The sequence below is a fragment of the Octodon degus genome, unplaced genomic scaffold (genome assembly GCF_000260255.1).
Source record: "Octodon degus isolate 3935 unplaced genomic scaffold, OctDeg1.0 scaffold00250, whole genome shotgun sequence".
Lineage (NCBI taxonomy): Eukaryota > Metazoa > Chordata > Mammalia > Rodentia > Octodontidae > Octodon > Octodon degus.
Window position 1 is genome coordinate 532,803 of NW_004524826.1, and position 20,806 is coordinate 553,608.

The window sequence follows — 20,806 nt, forward strand, 5'->3', positions numbered from 1 at the left end:
TCGGCTTAAGCTGCATGATAAAACAATGCTTCCCTTGGGTCATGTAAAAAAAAAAATATATAGCACAGTTGTCAGCTTTTAAAAGACCATGCCCTGTGTCATTCTTTTAAAGACGAACTAATAGAAAAATCTCACCCTGCAACGCATTGTGGGCTTTCTCACCCCTTGAAAATGCTGGATGTATCGACAGAGTAACAAGAAAACTCAAGTACAGAGATAGGCCCGTAGCTAACAAATAGCACAGTAAGATCCCAGTGTTTACCAAGATCCCTTCTGTCCTGCAGTCAGTGAGCTGCGTGGATCGTGCGCTGGCTTTGCAGAGCAGACCTCTGTGGCGGGGAGTGCCTGCGGTGAGGCTGGCTGAATGTGGCCCCTGGCGCAGCCTACATTTTTACTGGCACAGTCAGCATTTAAAAGTGATCTGACAGTAAAGTTGAGCTGAATTTTGAAGCTCATCCCAATTTTCCTGAAAATCTGGTTACTTTTAGAGTGTCATTTTGCCGAACGCAGTTTTTCAGACACTTCTATAGCTATACCTGAAGTGCCTGTATTAAAACAAGCCACAAAAGTGTGTACAAATTTTAGATTTCAACAAACACTTTCACACACACACCCCGCCCCATCCTGCACATGCATGTGGGGTCTGGAGCGAAGGGCAAGGTCTGCCGAAGCGGAGCGAGTCTCACCCTCACTCTACCACCTCCTAGCAGGTTCAACTCCGATGACATGAACGCCCCAGCCTCTGGCTCCTCCTCTGTAACTGGGAGGGCGCGAGGAAGAAGCCACCGTGGTGGGAATCCACGAGCTGGGCTACTTTCTTCCTGAGCCCATAGAGCAAGAGCATGGGGGTGGAGGGTCTTCACTTCCCTGCCCCCCACCTCCCCTGTGGTGTGTGGCCTTCCCACCAGCACTGCCCTGAGCAGAGGCCACTGCTCATCTCTGGATCGAGGTTTGAGGAAGCCTCTGTGCGTTTACTGGGCGCAAACCTTCTCAGGTGGCTGGAGGCATCATCTCAAGCCCTGGAGGGCATAAGACCCTGTGGGACCAGACAGAGGCCTGGAACCTCAATGTCTCAGGAAGTGTTTGCTTGTCTTATACTTCAGTCATGACACATTTTTGGTCTTTTTTTATAAACAACAGTTTGGCTTAAAACAAAAATCCACTCAGCAGCATGGAAAGCAAAGGAGGAGGAGTTCCCTCTTAAAGCTAAACTAAAATCAGAGCATCCAAGATCGGAGTAGGAACACCCAGCATCCCCTTGAGAGCAAGAGCAGTTCCCAGAACTGATTTAATTGGAACTAGAGGAAAGTCTTAAAGCTGTATTAAACTGTATCTGAAAACTAGGGCCTGCCAGATAGCTCAGCGGACCAAAGTGCCTGCATAGGCAGAGCATAGCAGCTGGGGTTCAATCCCAGGTGCCCGATGCAGGCCCCCCCACGGGGTGGGCTGAGATGGTGATTGAGACTGGGCATGGTGGTGCATGCCCATAATCCTTGGGAGGCTGAACACAGGAGGATCCCTATGAGTCCAATCTGAGTAGTGAGACCCTGTACACCCTGTAGACCCTGCCCTAAATTCATAAAAACAAACAAACAAAAACCAACTATATGACTGTGGAAAGGGGAATGGGAAGAGGGGAAGTGCGGGGGGAATGGCCCTTCACACCCAGAATCTGGGGCTGGTCTTTCTGGAAACTCACCTGAGGAGAAGCAATCTTAGCACACAAGCACAGTGGCCAGGTGTCCCCAAAGAGCCCCTCCCATAGGAACACACTTCCAAATAGGATCACGTCTGCAGAGCCCAGGGCCAGCATCCAGGATACCCAAGGGAGGGCCAAGCCCAGAGACTCTGCTGGGAGCTCTACAGGTGATAAGGTGCCTGGTTAGAGCCAGACATGACAGTGCATTCTGTAATCCCAGTACTCTGGGAGGCTGAGACAGGAGGAATACAAATTCAAGCCCCCGCCCAGCAACTTGACTAAGACGCTGTCTTTAGAAAAGAAAAAAAGAAAAAAAAAAAAAGGCTGATTATACATACTGCTATAGAGTGGAGCAGGTCTGCTTTGGGGCAGGATGGCCACATTCTCTGTGACAGAACAAGATCCTTGTGTGTGCCCTTCTCTCAGGGACAAGCACTTCCTGTCCCTTCCTGGAAGGTCCCCCTGCCACTGCAGGCTCCTGTGTGTACCCCACAAGCAAGGAGGGCTCCTTTATCCCCAGAATCCCTGAAGGTACCTCTGTAGGGCCCATCTCACCCACAAACAGTGGAATCCCAGGATTCTGTCCTGGACACCTCACTGCACCTCCGGAAGGAAGAAGAGGTCAGCAGGAAGCAGACTGGGCCCAGCTAACACAGGCTCTGCCATGGCATCAACAAGAGCCACACTGCCAAAGAGAGGAGTCTCCACTGTCAATGTTATTATTCCTGAAAGCATTTCAAATGAAGCAAAGGATTTAACAAAGCATATAAAAATAGACATTTTAAAAAATCACAGACAACAGATTTATGGAATTACTTTTCTGGTCATCCAGAAACGTCAACATTTGCTTAATAGTGAGCTGCATTTGGATGACCCCAGGCACTGGAGCAGAGGCACGGCCTGACACTGGCAAGCAGGATTGCCTACCACCTCATCAGGCTGCGGGAGAGTAGAGGACAGCAAGGAGAGCAGCCGGGGGAGGAGCTTGCAGGCATCCTGGACTTCCCGCCAGGAGACATCCTCAGCCCTTTCTTTTTATTTTTCTGAGACGTGCCTCAGTAATTTGTACTGGTGGGACTCAATTTTTCAATCCTCCTGCTTCAGCCTCCCTCAGTAGTGGGATAGCAGGCGTGCCCCACTGTGCCTGTCTGTGCGTGTTCATTTTCAATCATTCAGTAAGCTGTCTAATTTGTGGGTTTGGAATGGGAGCATACCTGTGTCCACAGTCATATCAGGAAGGCCCAACCTGTCAAAGCAGGCTTCCAAATGCAAACCCCAGGGCTGCAGAAAAGGCAGGTATGGTAAGGTCCAGACCCTGCTCCATGAAGCTCAGATTCTATCATAACTAGAGCCACATGTGAGCCCAGGCACCTCTGTGGACAAAGCAGCACGACTGACCCTGCAGGTGTGGACAACCAGGAAAGGGTTATGGAAAGCTTTGTGGGCGGAGCTAGGCCTGCAAGAGTGACAAGATTTTGCAAGGCTGATAGAAAGTATATGAACCCAGGAGGCGGCCCTGGCCAGGGGATGAGAGCAGAGGCTGGGAAGCTGGGGCCCCAGGGAGGAAGGGGAGTGAATAACAGGAAGTCCCTCCCACACTCCTCCACTCTACAAGAATGCAGTGAGGGCAGCCCCAGCAGCTGGGCACATGCTGCCTGGAGGCTCCATCCCTTGTGGCCTGTGCTCAGAGCTGTGCTTCAGCTGAGGGAGTGGGGGATGCTGCCTGGTGCAGGGTGAGGGTCAGACCTGACCGTGTTGTAGGGAGTGTGCCACCAGCCAGCAAGGCCAGCACAGGCGGGGCCTCTGCAGCCAGGCCAGTGTCCAGCACCTGGGGAGTAGCTAGGGAGGGAGTCCAAGGAGACAAGTGGAAGGATGCAGCCCTCACCCTCCCTCGCTGTCCACAGAAGGTCTGTTACTGGCCGCGGTTGCTGGGGGACTGGCGCCCAGAACTCCACTGGTCTTCGTGCCTGTCTCTGTCATCCTCTTGTTTTTCTCTGGAGAACTCTTGCATTTCCTCTGGTGGCTTCCTGTAAATTGCCCGGTCCCTTTAGGGGAACAGAGGAGAAAGGTTTGCCCTTGAGCAATTGTGAGGGTCTAGGGAGTAGCTGCTGGAACCCACCCTCCATCTCTGCCCCGTGCTGCAGAGGTACAAAAGAGGCCACAACCGGGTCCCACCCAGGGATGGGGAGTGTTGGGGCCTGCACGAGTTCTGGGAACATGAGGGATCCCTTCCCAGGCTGGGAGGTACAGGACTCGCTGCAGCTTCTGTTAAGGGCCAACCACATTCTTCTCAACTCTCAAGGGAGGGGCGAGGGCAGCTGTGCCTCCAGAGGTGGTGTACATTCCTTTCCATTTCCAGTGTAGTTAAGCCCTCCCAACAGGCCCCTCACTCACGGCCTTGCGTCCTCCTTGTCCTCCTTCCTGTCTGCGTCCCGGCAGCAGCAGCAGTAGATGATGATGCCGATGATGATAAGGGCTGCCACCACACCACCTGCGATGCCTGCGTACAGCGCCACGTTCATGGAGGCTGTGGAAGGACAGAATGGCTGCATCTCTGGAGCCCCTGACCATGGACCCAAGGAAAGTAGCAAAGCCAGGGACAGGAGCCAGCCCCAGGGCAGCAGCTGCCATTTCCTGGCACACCTCACCAAAGGAAAGGCCTAGTCTGGTAGGACTGTAGCCACACAGGCTGGGGGCCGTCCTCAGGCTAGGGCACAGGAGGCTTTGAACCTCCATGCTCCAGGCTCTGGGACTCCAACAGTAACCTCAGTTGCCAACCTGCCACCTAGCCTAAGCCAAGCTAGATGTGGCATCTGGGTCCAGAGGATGGGCTGCAGACCGGTTACTGGAGCTGGCACATTCCCAGGGCTCACGGAGTCACCCCCTGGGAGCAGGACAGGGAGTCTACTGAAGTCAGCCCCAGGGGAACTGGTCTGGCCTCAGGCAAGGGGACGTGACCTCAGTCACCGCAGCTGCCCTGCACATGTGTGGTCCTAAGGAGGCTCCAGAGCCAGCTGGCCCCCTCTGGCCCTGCCCCACCCTGCCTTATGCTCTCACGAGGTCTGACGGCCAGTGTGATGTTGCAGGTCCTCATCCCCACCTCGTTGCTGGAGAAGCAGGTGTACAGGCCTGACATGAGCGTGGAGATGTTCTTCAGGAGGAGGCTCTGGCCTGAGGCTGTGGGGAGAGAGGGGTCAGGGGCTGCCCAGGGAGCACATACAGGAACAGAACAACCTCTGCCTCCAGGGCTGCTATCAGCGACAGCTCTGGGAAAGGCCCACCGAAAGCAATGCAGTGAGAATTCAGCCAGGTACCCTGGCTGGAAGCCCAGCTTGGCCACTGATTAATTCCATGCCGTTGGCAAGCAATTTAGCTTCATAGCCTCTTTGTTTCCCCACCTGTGATTGGAAACAGTAGAACTTCCCTTCCAGGTACTTGTGGGCATAAAATGTAGCTTTCGTAATGAATATAAACCCACACAGAATGGCTGATGGACAGCAAGAGCTCCGGACAGGTCAGATATACCATGTATGACTTGGAAATGCTTATAATTAGAAGATATTACTACCACTTTTATAAACTGCAGAACCTGAAGCCCTTAGACTAGGGGATCAAGAGCTATGATCTCTGGATTTGTGTCATAAGTAGTGGGCATGCGTGCCATGGGAGGAGCGTGGGTGTGGTGAGTATGTAGTGTGACTATGAGCATATGTATGTGTGGCAGACGGTGTGTGAGTGCATGTATAGTGTGTGTGTGTGTGTATGTGTGTGTGCTGTCTGATGTGCGCTGTTAGTGTATGTATGCGGAGTGTACAGGGCAAGTGGATGTAAGCATGTGTGTGATAGATGTGGTCCTAGTGTGTGGTGTGCATACTATTTGTGTTATGTGTGTGTGCAATGTATGATGAATATGTGTGAAAGAATATTTGTGGTGGGTGTGTGTTTGGTATGAATGCATTAATGTGTGTTGGCTAATGTGTCCAATAAGAGTGTGCACAATATATGGAGTGTGTGTGTGTGTGTGTGTGTGTGTGTGGTGTGTCTGGTGTGCAGTAGGTCTCTGTGTGGTATATGTAAGTGTGTGGTATCCTGGGGTATGATGCGAATGTGGGTAATGTATGGGGTGTGTATGCGAGAGAGTGTGCGTGGTGTATATGAGTGTGGAGTCTAATCTGGTGGGTGGTGTGAGTGTGTGTGAGTGTGTGTGTGTGTGTGTGTGTGTGTGTGTGTGGCTGCCTGGCTGGCCCTCCACTTCACCACCACTCAAGTGAGCCATTGGATTCCAGCTGCTGAAGCAGCAGCCTTCTCTGGAAAAAGGGAGACATGGCTGATCCAGAGTCCCAGGAAGTGGCCCTGCTGGCGCCAAGGGGGCCTTTCCCTCAAGTCTGTGACCCTACAAATATCTTCACCTCAAAAGGACAAATGCATGTAGACAGGTGGATATGGCCTGTCCGCCAGGATGCTTTGCTGCCCTAGAGGAGAGTTGGAGACTTCTGTCCTGTCATTTCCGGCAGGGCCAGCCTCCTGTGAGCCCTGCTGCCACCAGGGGTCACTCTGTCTGGAGGAGACCTTCCAAGTTGCAGACAGAAACCTGTAGTGTTCTCCAGACATTTCAGAGGCTTCCTGAAATCCCCAGTGACACATCTGAGCTACTGTGGGGACAGGGTCATGGTCTGGCCTATGTCAAGCCACTTCCTCTGGGGGCCCTGGTGCAAAGTGGCACCACCCCCACTCTCCACCCCCGCGGTCCCCTGGAAGATGTCCCACAGGGGCTGTCCCTGTTGGGCTGCACGGCAGGGCACACGTCCAGTGATGAGCTCCCACCCTCCCCGCAGCCCTAGCGATGGAGCAAGTAGCTCCACCTCAGGTCCCACAGGGGCTTAGAAACTTGACTTGCAAAAGGCCACAGAGTTAACAACAGAGCTGCAGCAAAGCTCCTGCTTTGGGGTCTAGAGTAGTGAGAGCTTTGTTTTAAAATCTTACATCATTAAATCCTTGTATACTTATTCTAAGGATGGGAATGTGTTGTGAAACTCTTATTCCAATTCAGTTCAACCCAGAAAACCTACGAGTGGATCACAGCTATAAAAGAGTGCCTGTCTTCTTGGCTTGTCAGTTCTGTAAAGGAAGGCACAGAAAACAATGGTGACCTCAAGATTTTACATGGAGGTGCTGTCTGGGCTTGGAGCAAGGGGATTTCTGCTCACATAGAGGACTGGAGAAAGCCTCAACGAAGAAGAGAGAATGTGATAAAAGTCACCCATCATTCACCACCTGGAAACCATCGCATCTTTTCACAAAACACAGTACTTCTTCCAATTCTTTCTTGAAAACCCAGGGCACTCCTTTCTGGGTTCACTCCTTTCTAGGTAAAATGCTAGCCTTTGCAACCTGGAATTCCACACTGCTGTGTGTCCTGGAATCTGGCTCACTTGGAAGAGAAACATGTAGTACTGTAACAGGGGTTTGAGACCAAATCGAGTTTAGAAACCACTGATCTAGGGTTAAATGCACTTGTAAGGCCACAGCCCTCAGATGTTTTAATAGGCTAATGAGGACCAAGAATCTCTAATAAGGTTTATGGGATTAACAGTCCCATTTTCTAAACTAATTAGACTTGGGGTGTTTGTTTGTTGAGATAGGGTCTTGCTATGTAGCTCAGACTGGCCTTGAACTCTTAGGGATCCTTCTGCCTCAACCTCCAAGGGCTGGATTACAGGTGTGTGCTACCACACCCAGCTAAAGTAATTAGATTTTGTTATGTCCCTTCCCCCTTTCCAGTACTTACAACTGAATCTGTCGCGTTCACACTGAGCTCCAGCCCTAGCCCTTTGCATTTTTTTATTTTGCTAATTTGCCTAGACTGAGCTCACACTTGTGATCATCCTGCCTCAGCTCCAGAACTGCTGGGAACGCAGGTGTGGACCGCTGTGCCTGGCAGGCGTTCTGTTGTCTTCAGAGGCACCATGAAGGAGCACACTCTGCAGACAGACCAGTCTTAGGAGCACTAGAGCTCGCCCCAGTTTCCCACTACTGTAGACTCTGAAAGGCAGCCTGGGTGTTAGGCGCTGCTGGCACAGGGTCACAGGGCCGAGCAGCCCTAGGCCCCGCTGAGGACGGAGCACTGGGGCTTCCTGACGCACAGCAGCATGCGGCGGATGCCACCAGCCGCTCTGGGACGAACCAGAACACAGTCAGCACCATAGGACCAGCTTTAATTCTGCGTGAGCAAAGCTCGAATCCCACTCCTTCTGAAAGCCTAGAGGGAAGTAATTTTTCTGCTGCAGGAGCGACACCTTGTGGTCACACAGCTTCGCACAGGGCAGCTGTCTGACTCCCACCTTCCCTCTGCTCCAGCCGCACAGAAATTCCCTGCAAGGCGCAGAGGTGCAGTCACGAGGTCTAACCTCCCTGCCCTCCACACTCCGCGGTCGTCCTTAGACTTGGCTGCTGCCCGCTACTCACGGGGCCCCCGGGGTCCTCCTGCACTCCTCCTCCTCCTCCTCACACTGTTTTTCCCCTAAGTCACCCTGGCTCCCAGAATTACCCCTTTCTCCTTTGAAACTCAAAGTTCTACTCCTTTGGCGCACAGAAACGTAGCTGGTTGAGACATAATGGAGTATTCCTCATATATATGCATACATATATATGTATGTATGTGTGATAAACTCGAGGCTTTTTAGGTAAATGGATGCAACAAGAGACCACACACCTAAGTGAAATAAATCAGACCCGCGTATGCAAATATCATACTGTCTTGCTAGTGTGAGAATTTGAAAGAGTAAATAAAATATGAACAGTACAATAGATACTGTGAAAGAGAAAGAATCCGTTCAAAGAGAAGGAAAAACTGGGATTAGGAAAAGGACAAAAAAAGAGAAAAGACATATTTATGTATATGTACAGGATAACTTGGATACTTGTACTGCGGATTTCTCGCGTATTGAAAGGAGCAGTTAATGCTTAAATGTTATTTTCTCCTTTTTAATTTCTTGTAACTTTTAACATTTTCTTTTCTTTTTTTTTAATCAATTTTGCATGTTTATATCTGGTAATCTAAACAAGTAATTTGAAGATAACATAGGCAATACAACAACCTTGGTCGAATTCCTATTTAGTGAAATTCTGTATCATTTCTAATGGTTGGTTGTTCTTTTTTCCCCCCTACCATTTTGTATTCTGTTTAAAAAAAAAAAAAAGTTTGGGGGCCAACCTGCAGGGAGTCTCCTAGTATCCTCTGTACAGCCTCTAGGGTCGCCTTGCTTTCTGTTGTTTGTCCAGGTGACTACGTTAAGGGTCAGAGAGGCTGTGACTGGAGCAGCCACATAGTAGGATGAGGATTCAGATCCCTGCCTTCCAGTGCTGGCCCAGGGCTCCCTACTGTTCTCGATTCTGGCCATCGCCATGTCTAATGGCGGGAAATCTGCCTCTGGGAGTGGGAGGGCCAGAGAAGCTCCTAAACCACCCTTGGGGGTGGGGGGGCTGGAGTGTTTCTGAAGACACCAGAATAGAGTGTGACCCACGGAGGAAGAAGGCCCGGACAGATTTCCAGGCCACTGTGAGGCAAGCTGAGGCAAGGATTTAAGAAGCCCCAGCTGACCCCCCACCCCCACCCGTGCAGACACCCAGCTGTGTGGCTGTGGTCTCTCCGCCCCCATCTCCAAGCTGGCTGAGCTTCTGGGAGGTGGCAGCTCCTCTCCCTTCAGCACCCTTCCTGGCCTCGGGATTCTCAGACAGCTACATTTTGGCTCCTCACACCCGAGACACCTTTCCTGATGGGGGCAGTAGAGCTGGGACCCGGGTGCCCCGTGATATCTCCTCCTTGCGTCTCAGCCACTCTGACAGCCACGATTCCCACACCAGCTCCAGGCTCACGCCATGCGTCGGAAGGACCCCTCACACTGGCCTAGATTTCCCAGAATTATGGAGTGCTTCCTGTCTGCCGAGGACTGACTTCAGTGTTTTATGCATACTTCCCTTTAATCTTCACAACAACCTGTGGATGCTAGTGTTGTACCCATTTGATGGACGTAGAAACTAAGACACACAGAAGCTGAGTACCTTGTGGAGGTCGGACAGCTGGCAAGTGGCAGAGCCAGACGCGAAGCCCGCATCACGTTCCCCAGCACTACGTGACCCTGACATCAGCTGAGCCCTCAGAGAAATGTCTAAGAGCCCTGCCTCGCCTCTGCCTTGCACCAATGGGCACAAAGGAATGCAGCAGACACCCTCCAGCCTCAGCCCTGGTCCCCCCCCCCACTGAGCCAGAAGAAAGGCCAGAGGCCAGCAGTGTCCACTGAAGACCTGTTGATCTGGGCACCGCAGGCACCTGTTACTCAGGCAGAGGCCCAGGACAACTGCAGGTGGAGTCAATGAAACTTCCTGACATACTTGTAACAAGTGGCCGCCCAAGAGGTGGTAGCAAAGCTGGAAGGTGGCAGGAATCACAATTTCCATTTAACATTAGGCTGAATAAGTTCTACTAATTAGTCTTTCTTTTGTGGTATTGGGGCTAAAACCCAGGGTCTTTGTATTGAACTACATGCCAGCCCTTTTCTATTTTATTTTTAAATGCTAGGTCAAGGTCTTGCTAAGTCACTAAGTTGCCCAGGGCAGACTCAAACTTGTGATCCTCCTGCCTCAGCCTCCACAGTACAGAGATTTACTTTCAATTTGCTGTTTTGTCCCCAAACAAGTGAAAAGTAGAGTAACAAAAGTCACCCCAGGGCCGGCAGTATAGCTCAGCAGACTAAGCACTTGCTTAGGTAAGTGCAGGGGCCAAGGTCCAATCCCTGGCACTGCATGCTATGCCGGCCTCGCCCCCCGGGCATGCTGAACCGGCAATGGAGTTCAGACTGATGGCCTTGTTGTTCCCGGGTTTCAGGAGCAGTCCAGAGTCTTGGCAGGGGCAGTGAATCTGAGCTGCAGCCAGCTCCAGCCGGGACAGGAGCACGTGCACAGAGCTCCTCTTCTGCCTGGGTGCTTCCAGACTGAAAAGTCAAATACCAAGCTGCCCAGCTCCCAGCTGCCCTGGCAGTCAGGGCTAAAATGAGGGTGTCCTCCCTGAGGAACAGACCTGAGGAGCTGTATTCCCGGGGAAGAGGGGTGAGTAAAGGGTGTGAGAGATAAGTGAGTGAGACTGGATATGGAGTTAGACTGGGGGTATCAAATGTACACCCCAGAATGCAGTCATAATCCACATTAAAATCGCATCAGTACACGCTCAGCCGGGAGAGCTGAGGTATGAAGAACAATGAAAACAAGGCGGCATGTATCGTGTTCTGCTGTCATGTTCACACAATCGTTTTTTCTCCAAGTACAGTCCCACGGCTGTTCCCAAGCTTAGAGGCCAGGCCCATGGTATCCCGGGCTCTGGGTGAGAAGGGAGGTGATCGTCCCGCGCTCCGACTCTGGGCAGCGCCAGCCCATCAGCGCGCCCTGCTCACCACGTCCCCGCTGCCACTCACCTGGCGAGGACAGAGGCCGCTCTAGGTGCTGGTCGTCATAGCTCTTCCAGGTGTACTGCGGGGCTGGGGAGCCCTCGGCAGACTGGCAGGTCAGCTCAATGTTGTTCCCAATCACTGTCTCTCCCTTGATGAGGCAGTCTGGCACAGAGGGCGGCACTGTGAAGGGAGAGGCCAAGAAGATGGACTGAGTTGACGGTGACAGCCCCCCACACACACCCTAAAGGCAAACTTTCCAAAACACCTCCCCAGGGGCCTGTCACTCTCAGAATGGGGAGAAAGCCATCAGGGGCTGACAGTGACTGCCTGGGTGTGAGCCACGTGATCTCCAGCACCATGGGACTTTAGGGATGCTCTACCATGGCCTTGATAAGGATGGGATACGGAGCCCCAGAGGCGACACTGGTTCCTGGGACCAGAACCCAGGTCTCCGGACCGCAGACGCAGCACTCGCTCCACCAGCTCACAGGAACTCCTTCAGCAGCATTTTAGGGAAGCGCTCTGCCTCTCTGGAATCTCAGAGTTCCTAACTGTAAGAGGGACCCTTTCTGGGAGGATCTGGGGGCTCTGCAGACCACATGCCATTTCTGTATTGCTGCTTTTGCTTTGCAGTAACACTTCAGAAGTGTGAAGCCTGGCTCTCTCTGGCTGGGCTTGGCTCAACCATCCTTGGTCCCAAGTCCCATTCCCTGCCTCCTTCCCAAGACTGCTGAGAAAATGCAATTGTTGAGCAGCTGGAGAGGAGGAGGGACTCCGGGGTGCAGCAGAGTTGATTGCCAGGTGCAGCATGGCAGAAGGGCATGGTTGAGGTGGAGAGGGGAGCAGAAAGCCCTCCAGTGGAGGCCGCAGAGCCAGGGCCACCATCAGCTCAGAGTCCTCCCCACAGCCGCTTCCCAGAGCCTCCATACCAGGGCCTTTCCTTCAGCCTCACCAGTGTGTCAGTGTGTGCAGAGGGGTCTGCAAACCTAGCGGCCCTGGGCACCAGGACGGTGCAGCACGCACCAAGGAATCTAGCAGGGGCAAGGCCTGGAAAGCAGGCAACACCAAGGGAGGAGGCAAGGGCCCACTCTTCTCACCACCTGGGATGAGGGGAAAGGTGGAAGTGGTAGAGCAGACAGGGGCTCCAGGCAGAGGGAACAACAAGTGGGAAAGCTCAGAGGCCAGATGCATGTAGCATCCTGGGGGGGGGGTCACTAAAGCTTGAGGTGGCAGGCCTGTCCTCTTGGAGGACATACTTGCCACCTCCCTCATGGAGGTGCACGTTCCTTGAACTGGAGAATAAATTCCAGTCTCAACTCAACCAGGAGTTTCTGAGCCCAGTGCTGCAGGACATGCCTCTCCCCTCCAGCCGAGCAGCAGCAGTATTTGTTCTTGGAAGCATAGTCAGGCATGGTGGTACATGCCAGTGATCCAAGCACACTGGGAGGTGGAGGCAGAGGGAAACAGGTGGGCTGTTGTCTGGTGTGTAGGACTCTGTTACCATAGTAACCAGGCAAGTGCTGCAATCCTTGCACAAATTACAGGCACTCCTCTCTTGCTCCTCCTATAAAAGTTTCTGAACCTAAGAGTGCCAGGGCTGCTGGGCACCTCCAACCAACAGCTCCCTGCCCACCTTGCTGGCCTAGAGGATCAGAGGTGGCAAGGGTCCAGGAGACCTCTGGAGCAGGCCAGGCGCTCAGTGCTTTCTCTCTTGAGCTCCTCACCTGCCCTGAACCCACAGTCAGAGAAATGGCCCCAAACACCCTTGCCCCAAGAAGTCACAGGTCCCCAAAGTCACACTCGGGGTGCAGAACTGGTAGGAGATCACTTGTATGCCAGGTTTTCTTGGGACACAAGTACACACAACACAAAGGAAAAGGAAAGTGACAGAGGCCAGGGGTGCCTACAGGAGTGTGAGCAATCCCACGGATCTGAAGCGCAGCTCTGCAGGTCCAGAGTTTGCTACGGGAAAAAAGCAGAGTTGACACAACACAAATAAAGGAGCACAAGGCCCCACCAAGACCAGTATTTGGAAGATATGTCCCAGAGTTCAGCCCACACAGCCTTGCCCTCGCTCTGCAATAGGCTGGGACCTCAGACCAGGCCGATCCAGGTCACATAGCCACACCGCATGGTGATCTCTCTCTCTCTCTCTCTCTCTCTCTCTCTCTCTCTCTCTCTCTCTCTCATAAAATAAGTTTGAATTTGTAGAATTCTCTGTAGCAATAGTCTTGGAAAAAGAAATCAGAATTTAAATACAATATACTCAATCACCTTTGAATCTCTCCTCTACGTAAGTGGCATTATGTAACAACGTGTTGTACAGAACTAGTATGTCCTTAATATAACCTCAAAAACATGTAATCCAAAAAATCTTAAAAAGTGAGACCAAAAGAACTAAGAAATAAAAACATGTATTTCTCCATTCAATCTGACTTTGAAATTTCTTTTCTTCATTTTGCGGGCCTATTTACTGAAAAGAGAAAATTACACAGGTCAGCTACACCATATCTAGAGCTTTTACTAAGAGGGTACAGCCGTCAGGCCAACATCCAGCCACCAACGTACAATCTTACTTCCCACCCAAAGTTAGTAAGGATAGATTTTATTTTAAGTACAACACTGAGGCTGTATACCAAGAATTATGCGAGCCAACCTTAACCTGAGAGTTTAGTGCGACTCTCTCTGGGGACGGCAGGGGGCGACAGAGGCCAGAGAGACTGCGGTCTGGCCCGGCCGAAGGTACTGAGGTCCCAGTGTTAACGCCAGCCGGAAGACAGGCGTGCGCCCGCGGTACTCAGTTTTCCTGCTCTCCTAAGCTACCTTATGTAATCAAAGCCCTCTGCCTAAAAAACGACTGGGTTACAAAGCAGTTTGGCATGAAAACTCTTTAAAATGAAGTTTCCCGGATTTATTAACCTGCAGGACAAGCGAATGAGCTGCATAAAGTGGCGTTGCCTGTAATCCCAACACTCTGGGAGACTGAAGCAAGAGGATCGAAAGTTCAAATCCAGCCTGGGCAATTTAGGGATCAGACAAGACTCTGTTTTAAAATTAAAAATAAAAAAGGGAGGCAGGGGTGACATTTAATGAGAAAATTCAATATCCAGTGCTGAAAAAGAAAAAGGAAAGGAAAGAAAAGAAAAGAAATTGACTTCATTTAAATTCCACAATCTCAGATCAAACTATATCCTTCATTCTCAGGTAAACTTGTGCCCTCTAAACTCAGTGAGGCCATGTCTCCGGCCCCTGGCCCCACGTGTGAAGAGCCCCGAGCACGACCCTCACCGAGGACCAGGAGGCGGACGCGGGTCTTGGAGGTGCCTTGCAGATCCGACAGCAGCGAGACAGAGCACTCGTAGGTGCCGTTGTCGTCCATGGTCAGCTGCTGGATGGTGACAGACGCGTCCAACAGCTCTTTGCCATCCGCCAGGGTCACACGCTGTTTGTAGCGATCACCATAGAAGTACTCTTGGGATCCAAACTTCCAGGTAACCACCTTTTCCTAGGAACGAGAAGAAACGCTGCTGGTCTTCAGCTGAAGCCCAGGTGGGGCCTGCGCTGGCTGCCCTCCTGCAGGGTCCTCAGAGTCCCCTGACCAATGGAAAGATGGACAGTCGGACAGATGCACATACTGAACCCACAAACTGACCCAAGTCATGGCTGGCAGGCTCATTTTATCACCTCTCTCGCCCTCACTGCATTTTTTTATTCATGGTACCTGGCATTGAACTAGGGGCCTCTAGGCAAACACTCTACCACTGAGCTACACCTCCAGCCCCTCACACCTCACCGTATTTTTAAGACTTATCCATAGGTGAACCGGCTGGAATGCTGGGGCCCAGAACAGGTGGGTACCTCACGTCATAGAAGCCCTTCAGATCCCAGTAGCCTCAGCTACTCTTCACATCTTGCCTCCACTTCCTTTCAGCCCAATCTGTACTCAGCCAGTCAGTCAACCAGGATTTTCTGAGCACAGCCGCAAGCTGGATAGCCCCCTTGGCTCGCTGTTACTTGGTTCTTGCTTTCCGAGTTTGCTCATTCATTGGTACATGCACTCATCCTTGATCCATCAGTGCAGATTGGGGCCAAGACCACAGACTTTTGGGCCAGGTGACCTCAATTCAAACCCCAATCCTGTCTCTGATCACTACTTGAGTGGCCCTGAACAAAACCCTTGCCATCTCTGGGCATCCACTGACTATTCTACAAGATGAGATGGCAGTAACACCTGTCACCGAGTATTGCAGTGAGGAGCAAAGTCAACAATACATCCAGAGCGCTCAGGTTAGGGCTCGACCATCCTGCTACATCTCCAGAAGTGCAGGTTTACTGTTGCTGAGCATCTGGATGCTGCCCACCCCAGGGGAGCATCTTTGAGGCAATTCTTTCTTGCCTCAAAGAGAAATGGAGGTGAAAGGCAGTCGGGTATTTCAGTTTATGATTAGCTGCGTGGTTCCAGAAAACAGGTATTGCTTCTAGACTGGAAGTCAGGGTAGCTTCCAATGAGAGATGACAGGTAATTGCCCTGAATCCTGGAAAATGACTAGGAATTAGTTTAGCTGTAAAGGGTGTGTTGTTGGAGGTGTGTCTGAGTGGGCTAGATGCGTTGGAGTTTGGACATTGCCAGCAGAGGGAGAACTGTAGGTGGGACACACAAGGAGAAGCAACGTGGGACACCAGGAAGGGCACTGGGAGTGGAGAGGAGTGAGAAAAGGTGCTGCTCTGAGGAGGCGGAATTCCTCGTCTCTCACCCTCTAGCCCTGCTCCTAAGATTATACTCCGTTACACACAGAGCCCCGAGGGCGCTGGGAAGCTGAGAGTCTCTCAAGTTTACACAGCTAAGGACATGGCAGAGTGAACTGGACTTCGGGCTCCAAAGCCCGCATAGCAGAGATTGTGCGGTGCCCAATCTCAGGAGGCTGCTGCTTGTGTCCGGGACCTGGCTGTTGGCAGTTTATCTTGAAGGCACCAAGGAGCTGGGTGTCTTAACAAGTTTGCTCTTAAAACTGGGTGCAAAATGAAGTGGAAGGAGAAGGGGGGTGGTCAGTTAAGAAATTGGGTTAGCAGTTCAGGCAGCTATGGTGGGTGGCCGGAGAAAGCAGTAAGGTGCCCACAGACAGACGGACAGGCAGACAGACAGACAGACAGACAGACAGACAGACAGACAGACAGACAGACAGGCTGAGGTGTGGAAGGGTAGAGCCAGGACATTTGGAGGAGGGTGGATCAGAGAGGAAATGCACAGGAAGGAGAGCCTTGGGAAGAAGCCACCTGGGGGCCGGAACTGCAGTGGGTCCTGGGAGGAGAGGCCCAGCAGCGGCAGCGAGTGAGCCCAGCGTATCACGCTGGAGGATGGAGCCCTACTACAGGAGACAGATCTGTGAAGCCGCCGGGGCGAATGAGGAAATGGTGCGTCCGGGGAGGCTCAGAGAGGCGAAGAAAACCCAGGACAAGACCGCCAGAGAGCGAAGCAGGCGCGGACACTGAAAGGTGGTTCTGGTGGGGGTGCAGGTCGCATCAGAGTAAGCTGGGGCAGAGGAGACAAGGTGGAGACCGGGCCTGTTGGGACGCCCGTGCATGACAGACGTTTGTGCGCTTTAGTGAGGCGCCCTGGGTTGCAGCCTTGCAGCCGAGACGCAGGTAGAGGGATTGGCGGGTGCAGCGCGCCTCGCGTCCCACATCTCTGTGCAGAGCACTCGGGCTGCTCTAGGCGTCCTGGCAAAGCTTAGGGAGGGGTGGCTGAGACCGGGAAGAGAGACTGAAAGGAGGGGAGGGGTCTCCGTGGTCCCAGCTTGTTCTGCCGTCCCTGTCTCCACCCCTGCGTCTGCCTGGTCAAGCTGCTGGCTAGGATCTCAGGGATCCTTGCTAAGGCAATTTAGAGAGATTTAACCCATTGCTCTGCACCCTTACTGGGTTTCAGGGGAGCGGGGACGTAGCCTCCCAAATCCTTTGAGAAATCATGGGACAGGAAAAAAAAAAGATAGTGTCTGTCTCAGTTCTTAGGAAATGTCAGCTAGGACCTCACTCCTGGTTTGCTGGAAGTGTCTGATGGATGGTGGGGAAGGGCCCTGCCCCTGAGCTTCTGCCTTGGAATTGGATGGGATTGGACAGGACAGGTGGCTGTGGCCTATCAGGGACCTGCGTGTTTCCGACCAAGATTACTTCCTCTTCCATAGGTTCTGCCTCCCGAAATTTGGGTGTCCTGGGCCATCTTTCTTTTCTGTCAGTAGAAAAGCCACATTTCAGTCTGAGCACCCGGTGTCTACTGCTGCCCAGCATGTTAGTGTGTTCAAAGGAGAGTCGGCCTATAGGATTCGGAGGAGGCGCGCTGCTTCTGCTTCTCACAATGCATGTGAGTTAGTTCGCAATCGAGGTACTTTTCTCACTTACAAAATTGTCAACACTCAGTATTGGACAAGTGGGGACCATTACTGTTGTTGATAAAAAATGAAAATTAGTAAAACATCTAATGAGAACAATTCGATATTGAGATATGAGCTGAGTATATAGCTCAGTAGTAGAGCACATGCTTAACATTCATGAAGGCCTGGATTTTGTCCCCAGCACTATTGAAAGGGGCAGATGGTGTGGTGGCACAGCCCTCTAATCCCAGCACTCTGGGAGGCTGAGGCAGGAGGATCACAAGTTTGAGCCTAGGCTTGGCCAACTTGGGAGCTTATCAGGAGACTACTCCTGCCCCAAAATAAGGTCTAGAGCTATAGCTCAGTGTGAAGCCCCTGGATCCAGTCCTAATAGTAAAGAGGTGGAGAGAGGGGGATAGATATAAGTAGGTGCATATCTATGTATATATAATAAATGTACCTGTGCTTGTATGTGCCTGTCTTCGGGCTGGAGACATTTCAGAATAGGATTAAGGGATGGGAACAAGGTGGATGGGGCAGAAAGGACAAGGAAGGAATGAAACTTCTCAAATATACTTTTTGTGATGTTTTGACTTTGCAGTCATGCAATGCTATGATCTATTTAAAAGAAGAAATAGAAAATAAAACTTGTCCAAATGCTCCAAAAGAAATAAAACAGGAAAAGAATCCATGAAGTAAATTTTATCCTCATAATAGGGAATACGCTAGTCAGAAGGAGTGACTGAGTTGCCTGGTATATTTAGGTCATTTGAAATGGACTGACAGAGAGATATTCTAGGGCAAGTGACTTTGTCAAAATAAAGATAGAACAAGCTCTCCTCAGGCCATCACTCCTATTTATTCCTGTTTCTCAAAAGGCTTGGTAGTGCTTGCTTTCCAGGATATCCTGGTCAGGTGATAATTGTTTCCACAATGTCCCCTACTTTTATTTTTTTCTAGATGAATTTTTTTTATCAGTACATGTTAGTTATACACAAGGATCACATTCATCACAGGAAGCTGGTATACATAACATATCCCAGTTCTCTCCACATCCCTCCCTCCTCTCTGCCCTCCCTCCATCTGCACAACCCCAGGTAGCCAAGAATCCTCACCGTGTGAGTTAGGAGAAGCTTATCCCACTGGATAAATCCATCCCTGTCCGAGGCAGAAGTGTCGTAGGTACACGGAAGGGTGACACTTCCTCCTCGGGCTGCCTGAAGAAAATCCTTGGGGGTTTGCACAGAGATGGCGTCGACAGTCACCCAGGCTGGAAGGAAAGCAAGAGGTGAGAGGGAGAAGTCTACGACATGACCACAACCTCTCAGGGCCGAGGGGACACTGTGAGGATGCCCGGAGCTGCCTTTGCCCCTGCAGCCTCAGCTGTGTCTGCCATGAGGACGATCATGACCATGGCCTCCTCTGGGACTGGACGGGCCAGGGACAGCACACGTGTCCAGGCTGCCCTAGCTCCACAGCATCACAAAGTAGAGACATGCATTCGGAGGTGGGAGGTCTGGCTTTGGACCTCAGTCCCAACACTTGCCAGCTGTGTACATTTTCTAAGCCTCAGGTTTCTCACAAGTAGAATAGGAGTTCTAATATTCCTACTTTGTAGGAAATGTTGGGGAGGTGAAAGACAGTACTATGGGTCATATTTTTCTTAGTGTCAAGCGCATAGAAAACTCTCAATAAATAAGGTCTGCCATCTTTTTTGTAGTGATGATGATTTATTTGGTGACTTAGATGTGGATAGACCCTTTCTACACTGTTGGTGTAAACTAACAGTACTTCACTATGTCTAAATCACTATGGCGATCAGTGTGGGGAGTCCTCAGAAACAGACTAGAAATCCTATTTGACCCAGCTATGTCATACCTAGGTATGTTTCCAAAAGAGTTACACATATCACATCACAGTGATTTGTTCATACCCATGTTTACAGCAGCACCTCTCATAACAGCTAACTTATGGATGTGGCCTACACACCCATCAACAGATGAATGGATAAAAATATGGGATGTTGTAGCTTGTGTCTAGGTGTTCCCCAAAGCCTCATGCATTCAAGGTGGGGCTTTTTCAGAAGTCACTGGACCTGGAATGTGTGATGCTGGGAATAAAAGTGTGTGGTTACTAAATCAGGCCACTGGTTGGTATGGCACATGCCCCAAGCCTAGAGTCTCGAGAGAATATAGAAAGGACAGAAAGAAGCTGCTGAGGTCACATCAACTTGATTCTTTGCTACTGTGGTGCCCTGCTACCTTCTGTCTGCATGAACTGTGTCCCCTCTGCAGTGCCTGTCTGCCACACCACCCTGCCTTGGAGCCAGCTGATTATGGACTGAAACCTCTACAAACTGCAAGCCAGAATAAACCCTTCTTCCTTTAACTTCACATGTGGGATACATTGTCTCAGTGAGAACAGTGACTAAGATGTGGCATTTATACATAATGGAATGCTTCTCTGTTATAAATAAAGATGCATTTGAATCATTTGCCAGAAAATGGATGCACCTGGAGACCATAAAGTGAAATAAATCAGATACAGAAGCCTAGATACTGCATGATTTCTCTTATCTGAGAAGCCCAAAGTGTAAATAAGCTCAAGCGCAAAATAAAAGACAGATAGTAGGAAACAAGGGAATAGAACTTTCGCAAGTGGGAAGAGAACTAGGAGATGGAGGGGGGAGAGAAAGGGTGAGAAGAGTTATGATGCATGATGTAGGTGAACCAGCTCCCCACAACGAATGTGATCCTTCTGTACTGCACACATGGGCTAATAAAATAAAAATAAAAAATACTCATGGACTGCTTACATGTGGTCAAGATTTGGGAGTGAGATTAAATCAGGGTAAGCGAGAGAGGGCATTGCCTGAGGAGCTCATTAATGTAAGTTTACCGGAAAGAGTAAGAGTATGACTACACCTTGTTCCCATCACACCTACCCTCTTTATGCTGGGATGAGGACTCGCCTCCTCCAGGAAGTGGAGTACTTCTAGTCTGAGTGGGCCTGTGGCTATGATAGGGGTGACACTAGGTGTTCTGAGGCTAACACATGAGAGGCCATGCATTTTGCCTGGCCTGCTGGGGATGTTCACAGTGACCACTCAGGAAAGATGAGTTTCTTGAGAGCTGGGACTCCCACTTGGGACCTTGGGGACCCACTTCAACTCCTAGAGGAGTGAGTGAGCAAACCCAGTTGACCAGCTGCCCAGCTGACACCGACGTGCAGAGTGCAACTCCTTGCACAGCCACAATCCCAGAGACTTAGTATAACAGAGTGAAACCACTCTGTCATGC

At 51.1% G+C, this 20,806-nt stretch overlaps 1 protein-coding gene across 1 annotated transcript in view; it reads right to left on the minus strand.

The window, feature by feature from the left end:
• Positions 1-2,225: 2,225 nt before the first annotated feature.
• Gpa33 (glycoprotein A33) overlaps positions 2,226-20,806 on the minus strand; it is a 38,003-nt gene continuing 19,422 nt past the window's right edge. The window contains exons 2-7 of the mRNA XM_023706312.1: positions 18,623-18,777; positions 14,431-14,647; positions 11,167-11,322; positions 4,757-4,876; positions 4,094-4,226; positions 2,226-3,744 (exon numbers count right to left, since the gene is read on the minus strand). Of these exons, the coding sequence (XP_023562080.1) occupies positions 3,612-3,744; positions 4,094-4,226; positions 4,757-4,876; positions 11,167-11,322; positions 14,431-14,647; positions 18,623-18,777 (914 nt within the window). The 3' untranslated portion in view covers positions 2,226-3,611. The remainder of the gene's footprint in view (positions 3,745-4,093; positions 4,227-4,756; positions 4,877-11,166; positions 11,323-14,430; positions 14,648-18,622; positions 18,778-20,806) is intronic.